The 7,696-nt window shown below is 49.9% G+C and overlaps 1 protein-coding gene across 1 annotated transcript in view; it reads right to left on the bottom strand.

Annotated features, from left to right (window-relative positions):
* EXOC3L2 (exocyst complex component 3 like 2) overlaps window positions 1-7,696 on the bottom strand; it is a 30,544-nt gene that overhangs the window by 17,831 nt on the left and 5,017 nt on the right. Inside the window, exons 3-7 of the mRNA XM_007942911.2 lie at window positions 7,539-7,692; window positions 5,078-5,189; window positions 1,650-1,751; window positions 1,462-1,562; window positions 1,159-1,269 (exon numbers count right to left, since the gene is read on the bottom strand). Coding sequence (XP_007941102.2) covers window positions 1,159-1,269; window positions 1,462-1,562; window positions 1,650-1,751; window positions 5,078-5,189; window positions 7,539-7,692 — 580 coding nt within the window. The remainder of the gene's footprint in view (window positions 1-1,158; window positions 1,270-1,461; window positions 1,563-1,649; window positions 1,752-5,077; window positions 5,190-7,538; window positions 7,693-7,696) is intronic.

Genomic DNA, 7,696 nt, shown 5'->3' with positions numbered 1-7,696 from the left:
CTAATTGTGTCCATGAATTTTTTGTTTTCTTCATTCTTCTTTGCTCTGGATGAGGAGAGACCCATCGCTGCATCTAGATGGCAGCTTGCAAGCTTTTAAGATCCCAGTTGCTACTCGCCAAGGCTATAAATTTTTATGGAAGCAGACTGCCTCATTTTTTTCCCCAAGAAACAATTGGTGGGTTCCAACCACTGGCCTTTTGGTTACCAGCTGAGAGGTTTAACCACTGTACCATCAGGGCTCCCACCATATTTATAAGATGTACAAATTCATTTACTTGTGTGTAAAATACGCACATATGCAAACACACAGTTCCTTCCACATCTTTACAGTAATTGTACACACTGTCCCTGCAAAGACATGGGAGAGGCCAGTCATTCTGGTTGTCTCAGGGGTGGGAACCGGGGTGAGGGGAGACTTTACACTCCTGGGAAAAGATACCTTATGAATTGGGAACCGTGTGAATGCATCACACATTGTTTTTTCAGTCCAATAAAAAATGAAAGTTAGTTTTTAAGAAACTCACTGCCCTCGAGTCGATCCTGACTCATAGCGACCCCTTCTTGGGTTTCCGAGGCAGTATCTCTATGGAAGTAGATTGCCCAACCTTCCTTCCGAGGAGTAGCTGGTGGGTTTGAACCGCCAGCCTTCTGGATGGCAGTCAAATCCCTTAGGCACTATGCCACAAGAAGGCCAAAAAATACATATACATTTATCTGTATTTCACAGTCTTGGAGTGTAGTGTCCAGGTTTCTGTAATTTTAACTCCAAAAACCAAAAGAAAAAAAAAAATGCCATGGAGTGGATTCCAACTCACGGTGACCCTGCGTGTCAGAGTAGAACTTCTCCTTAGGGTTTTCTTGGAACCAAGTCTTCCTTCCATGGAGCCGCTGAGTGAGTTTGAACCACCAACGTTTAGGTTGGCAGTCGAGCTCAAACTGTGCCACACAGGCCCTTCCAGCTCTCCAATGTCATGATTATTCTATCATTAGAATAGATGTCGCGGCCCTTTCTGGGACTCCCAGATCCTAGGTTTCTAAGGCCCCTTGTACCTGCATGCCTCACTAGGCCAGCCCTGCCATCCCCATCAGGGTCCGGGCACCTCAGTTCACCTGTCCCCCGGATCTAGCCTCCCCCTCACACACTGCACACTCTCACCGTAAGGGGGGCCCACAGTTGACCAGGGCAATGGTCCTGCTGATGTAAGTGTCGGGCGGCAGCTCCCGGACTCCTGGGTTCTCATGGAACCGCTCCACACGCTGCTGGAAGCTGGAGGAAGAGATGGGAAGGGAAAAGAGGTGGGGCATCGCTGGGTGGACCACCCGCCAGCCACTAGCCCCCCCAGAGCCCGGGATCCCCACCGCACACCCTTCCCCATCCTTGCTATGTTCCCTTCCATCTCTCCACCCTCTGTTGGAGGCCGGGCTCCGGACACCCCAGGCCTGGCCCTCCTCCCCATACCTCTGCAGGAACTCGGCCAGCCCCCCCAGGCAGCAGTGGGCCATCCGCTCCCCAAACTCCTGGCTGATACGGGGTGCACGTTCCGTGTGCTCTTCCAGCAGCTGCGTGGTCCAGGAGGAGACGGCATGAGCAGCCGAGGCCCCGCCTCCCCACCCCACACTGCCCAGCCCCCTCCTTCCTGCCCCTACCTCACAGACATCCTGGGCCAGGCTGCCGGGCTGGTCCTCGATGGCCCCCCAGCGCTCTTCATCCTCCTGCAACACTCGAAGGAGGGCTGCCCGAGTCTGAGCCTGGGGAGATGGGCGAGAGGGGGAGTGGGGCTGGCTGGCCTGAGGGTCTCTGTCTCCCTGTCTCCCCCATGATCCCCTCTCCCTAAGCCCCAAGTGCTCTAGATTCTACTCATGAGCGCATAGCTGAGGCCAGTCAAGGTGATGTGGAGGTGGCAGGCTGGACCCCAAAACTCCCCTCCCCCATGCCATGCCCAAGTCCACAATTTATAACCAAGAGGAAGAAAAGCCAAAATGCCCATGAACAGATGAAAGGATTAACAAGATATGGCATAGACGGTATTTTTTGCATATAGCACGCCCACACATATAACACGCATGCCATGCACAGGAAACTAACTCAAAATGGGCAGCACAGTTTGCAAAAGACCGTATTTTAATGTGCACTTTGCATTAAAATACGTTACACACGATTAAACATTAAAACCCCATTGCCATAGATTGGCCTCTTGTCTACCCTACAGTGCAGAGCAGAACTGCCCACAGGGTTTCTAAGGCTGTAATCTCTATGGGAGTTGACTGCCACATCTCCCTCCCACAGAGCAGCCGATGGATTCAATTTAGCAGCCCAGTGCTTAACCCAAGTGTCTATCAAAAACTCAATGGATGTTTAAACCCTGAAGCGAATCTATGCCCTATTAGCAAAATAACAGACTGACACACAAAATAAAGGAGGATATTAGCCACGAGTATGGGCTCCAGAAGGCTGGCGGTTCAAACCCACCAGCCACTCCTCGGAAGGAAGGTTGGGCAATCCTACTTCCGTAGTGATACTGCCTCGGAAACCCAAGGAGGGGTCGCTATGAGTCGGGGCCGACTCGACGGCAAATAACAACAACAACAACAACAACATGCGGCTCCATTGGGGAAAAAAAAAAAAAAAAGAAAACACCTAGCTACATGAGACCAAAAAGGTCAACAATGACTCTCAAGCAAAGATAAGGCCAAAGGGAAACTAAAGCACCGGAAACAGAACCAGAACACATTATGGACGCATCGTGAAAATCGGAATTGATGTCACAGAACCAATTTGTGTAGAAGTGGTCAAATGGGAACCTATCTGCTGTGTAAACTTTCCCTGGAAACACAACAAAATGTTATTTAAAAAATTAAAGTATGGTCTACATAGAAAATGGCATAGTCAGCCACAGAGAGAAATAAGTGCTGATACAGGCTACAGCATGGAGGAAGCTTGACACCATGATGCTGTGTAAATGTCAGACATAAAGGATAGTGTGTGATCCCATCTACACGGGGTTTCTACAATACGCAAACGCATAAAGACCAAAGCAGCTTAGTGGTTCCCAGGGGTGGGAGGAAGGGGGCAAGGGGCATCATTGCTTAGGGAGCATCCAGCTTCTGTTAAGGGTGATGGGCACAAGATAAAAAATAACAACAGACTAAACCCACTTCTACTGGGTTGTTTTCGACTCATAGTGATCTACAGAGCAGAATGGAACTGCCCCACAGGGCTTGCAAGGCTGTAAACCTCTAGGGAAGCAAAGCCCAAACCACACCCACTGACGTCCTCTATTTTGACTCACAGCGCCCCTAGAGGACAGAGTAGACTGCCTCAAAGGGTTTCCAAGGCTGTCAATCTTTATGGAAGCAAAGCCCAAACCAAACCCACTGTTGTGGAGTCGATTCTGGCTCACAGCGCCCCTAGAGGACAGAATGGAACTGCACCACAGGGTTTCCAAGGCTGTCAATCTTCACAGAAGCAAAGCCCAAACCAAACCCACTGTTGTGGAGTCGATTCTGACTCACAGCGCCCCTAGAGGACAGAATGGAACTGCACCACAGAGTTTCCAAGAGAGCTCTGGTAGCATAGTGGCTAAGGCACTTGACTGCTAACCAAAAGGCCAGTGGTTCAAACCCACCAGCCACTCCTCGGAAGGAAGGTTGGGCAATCTACTTCTGTAGTGATACTGCCTCGGAAACCCAAGGAGGGGCCGCTATGAGTCCAGTCTGACTCAACAGCGCATAACAACAACATTTACAGAAGCAAACCCCAAACCACACCCACTGATGCCAAGTCTATTTTGACTCACAGCGCTCCTAGAGGACAGAGCGGAACTGCCTCAGAGGGTTTCCAAGGCTGTCAATCTTTATGGAAACAGACCACCTCATTTTTTCCACAGAGCTACACAATATGGTGAACATAATTAGCGTTACTGAGTCATACGGGAACAAACATTGAAATGGCAATTATTTTGTTATACAATGTATACATATATATTTTACCACAATAAAAAAAATCCAGTGGTTTCATTTTTTTTTCTTTTTTATTGTGGAGAAAAAATATGTAACACGATATTTGCCTATTCAACGTTTTTCACACATCCAATTTAGTGATATCAATCACAGTCATCATGTTATGCAACCCTCACCAATTATCGTTGCCAAATTTTCCATCATCAGCAGAAACTCAAGCTTGCTAACCAATGAGCATCAAGGTTTTAAGCCTCCCTTGTCTAACAGGGCTAAAGGGTCTATGAGTTCATTATTTGACAGATCTAAGACTCTGCTTTCAGGCTCTGCAGAGATTCTCAGATCCTGGGATTCAAGAATCTGAAGGGTCTAATCATTTGCACTCAACTAAAGGCTGACATTTAACCCACTGAGCAGCGCTGCAGAAAAAAAGGCCTGGTGTTTATTTCCATACAGATTATAGCCAAGAAAACTATATGGAGCAGTTCTACTCTGAAACACATGGTGGCACCATGAATTGGAACTGACTTGACAAAGTGTCTGGAATTCTAAAGTCTTGCACATCTCTGGCTCTGTTCAACTGCCTCCAGGTCATGGGTCTGAGGAAATAGACATTTTGGCTCTGAGGTCCTAGGCTCCCAAGTTGACAAGAGTCAGATTTCTGTGGTTGGGGGCAGGCCTGGCCTCCAGGTAATGGGCACTGCCCTGGCCAGACTGGGTGTGTACGTCTAAGGCCAGTCTGATCTGTGGGACCTGTGTGTGACCAAACAGCTTAGAAGACACTTTGATGCCAAGCCTTTGGGTCTATGAGTGGTGGTTCTGTAACGAACTTCCTGTGGCTCTGAGATTTGAAGTGTCTGAATGTATTAAACCTTGACTGAGTGTCTCAATGCCAGGCTGGGTGCTTGGGCCATGATGCTGAGCATCAGACAGAAATGACCATATGAGTTACATTTCTGTGTCTTGGAAGGTAGCAGGACTTTGGGGCAGAACTCCGAAGTTTGGAAAAGGAAAAGAAAGATGAAAATAGTGAAAGAGGGGAGGAGAGGGGGCCCACCCCAAGGCCACTGTGACTCTCCCCTCCCACTCTCGAACTGCCAGTGCCAAGTCCCAGATACCTTGACATCTGTGACACATTCATCCTCCAAACCCCGCAGGGTGCCGGGAGACAGAAGGGGTCCCAGCTCGCCATTCTCCAGGGCGACCATGTCCACCAGCCCTAGGACCTCTCTGGGGGTGGGCGATAAGAGACAAAGAGGTCTGTGAGGGGTGGGGCTGGGCCACTGGACTCATCCCCATCTCCTGACATCCGCTGTGTGACCGACCCTGGGCCACTCCCTTCCTCTCTCAGCCAGCTTTGCTCATCCCTCAAAGGAAGTCTTTGGAATCCTCGCTCTCCTGGCTCCAGCTCTGAGTCAGCTCCCTGATGGATGGTGTCCGGGCAAGACTTGTGGGGTCAAGCCTAGGCTTGATGCTCTTTCTGGCATGCAAAGCCTCACCCACGCTTGGCTGCTTGAGACAGAAGCTCCCTTGCACCTCCGCTCCCAGCCCTGCCATCTCACCTGCCCTGTCGGCCCTCCCCGATCCAGGCCTCACCCCCCCTTGCAGTCTCTCGCATGCCCAAGCCTGTGCAATAGCATCATTGGCCACCCCCATTCCTCCCATGGTTTCTGCTCATGGCATACTCAGCCAGAAATGCTATCTCCCGACAAATGGGAATTAACTCATGTCCCCCTGCTCCAGGAAGCTTTGCAGACTCCCCATTCTGCCTCAGTTTCTCACAGATGGAATGAGGGAACCCATTAGCACGTATTCCCAAATGGCATCTGTGTGGCTGATGTAGGCTGTTGCTATCCGGTTCTTCTGGGGGTAGCATCCTGATTTTGTTGGAGGACCCACACTTCATTCTTCCACATGTGGTTTGGGTGTGGCGAACTCCCTTTTCCTTGGAGTGCGTACCTAATCCAGTCATAGCTAATCACTATGTTCCATCACCCAGCCACAAGAATGGGTATGTTTCAGGACTCAAAGGCTTAATCGTTATGAGTCTAGGACTGGCAGGGTCAATGGTGCTAATGTCCTAAAACCAGAAGCGTCAACAATGTCAAGGTTGTAGGATCCAAAGAGGAAATGAGGCTAAGGTTCATGATCTGAAGGCTCACTGTACTAAGGTTCTAGGATTGAAAGAGTCCTCAATTCTAAAGTTCTAAGTGTGGGAGAGCCAACAAGGCTAATACCCTAGGGTCTAGAGTGAAAGTAATGTAAGGATTCCAGGGTTCCAAGGGGCAAAAAGTGCAAAGGTTCCAGAATGAGAGGGTCAATAGGGCTAAGGTTCTAGGATTTTAAGAGTCAATGGTGATAAGGTTGTAGGACCAGAAGGCTGGGCAGTGCTAGGACTGGAAGAGTGGGTAGTGCTAAGATTCTAGGAGTGTGTCTGGGATGTAAGGTTCTCAGACTGGATGGGTCCGTGATGGTAAGGTGCTATGTCGGGAAGTGTCAACGATGCTCATAAGGTTCTAGATCTCTGCAAGGGCCTGTGGTGCTAATAAAGTTCTGGGTCCATAAGGGCCTGTGGTGCTATAAGGTTCTAGATCTGGAAGAGTCAATAATGCTAAGGTTCTAGGTGTGGAAGGGGCAATGGTGCTGAGGTTCTATGTCTCCAAGGACTGAAATGCCAACAGTACTGGGGCTGGGTCAGTGGTGCTAATAAACGGTTCTAGGTTTAGAAGGGTTCATGGTGTTAACACGGTGGGAAGACTGGAGCAAAGAACACTGCTAAGGTTCCAGGTCTGGAAGAGTCAGTGGTGCTGAGGTTCTAGTCGGAGGTTCTAAGGGTTCACAGCTAGAAGGATTAAGGCCGCTAAGGTCCTAGGATGGCAAGAGCAGAGAGTGCTATGATGCCACAACTGAAATGTCAACAGTGATAACAAGGTTCTAGGTCTAGAAGTTTCCATGGTGCTAAGGTTCTGGGTCTAGAAGTTTCCATGATGCTAAGATTCTGGTCTAGAAGGTTCCATGGTGCTAGGGTAGGTCTAGAAGGCCCCACAGTGCTAAGGTTCTGGGTCTAGAACACCCCATGGGGCTAAGGTTCTAGGTCTGGAAGGTTCTGTGGGGTTAAAGTTCTAGGTCTAAAAGGCCCCATAGTACTTAAGTTCTGGGTCTAGAATGCCCCATGGTGCTAATGTTCTGGGTCTAGAAAGTTCCACCGTGCTAAGGTTCTGGGTCTAGAAGGTTCCATGGTTCTAAGTCTAGAAGGCCCCATGGTACTAGGGTTCTGGCTGTAGAAGGCCCCATGGTGCTAAGGTTCTACCATTGGAAGGGATAAATGGTGCTGATATTTTGGGACTGGAAGAGTGAGTGGTGCTAAGCCTCTAGGTCTGGCAAGATTGGAGGTACTGCTAAGATCTGAGGACTACAAGGGAGATGTTAGAGTGCTAGGATTCTAGCTATACAATGTTGAATGCAATGTTGACAGTATATGGTCTTGGAAGGGTCTGAGATGCTAATAAGGTTGCAGGTCAGCTGTTCCAAGGTTCTTAGGCCCTGAAGCGTCCTGGGTGGGGTTCCACGCACGCTCACCTGGGGTACACCTGGTTGTGCCAATGCAGTAGGGCGTAGCGGTCGGCCAGTGGCAGCCTGCGTCGGGCGGCGGCACCCAGCCAGTCCGCCAGCGCGCCGTGGTAGCCGCGCAGGTAGACTCCGAAGGCGCCCAGGCCCGCGGGGTAGGCGGGAGCCAG

This window comes from Orycteropus afer, unplaced genomic scaffold (genome assembly GCF_000298275.1).
Source record: "Orycteropus afer afer isolate SDZICR_OR568_19922 unplaced genomic scaffold, OryAfe1.0 scaffold00099, whole genome shotgun sequence".
Classification (NCBI taxonomy): Eukaryota; Metazoa; Chordata; class Mammalia; order Tubulidentata; family Orycteropodidae; genus Orycteropus; species Orycteropus afer.
Note: the sequence above shows the minus strand (reverse complement) of the source record. Positions and strands in the feature narration are given on the sequence as shown.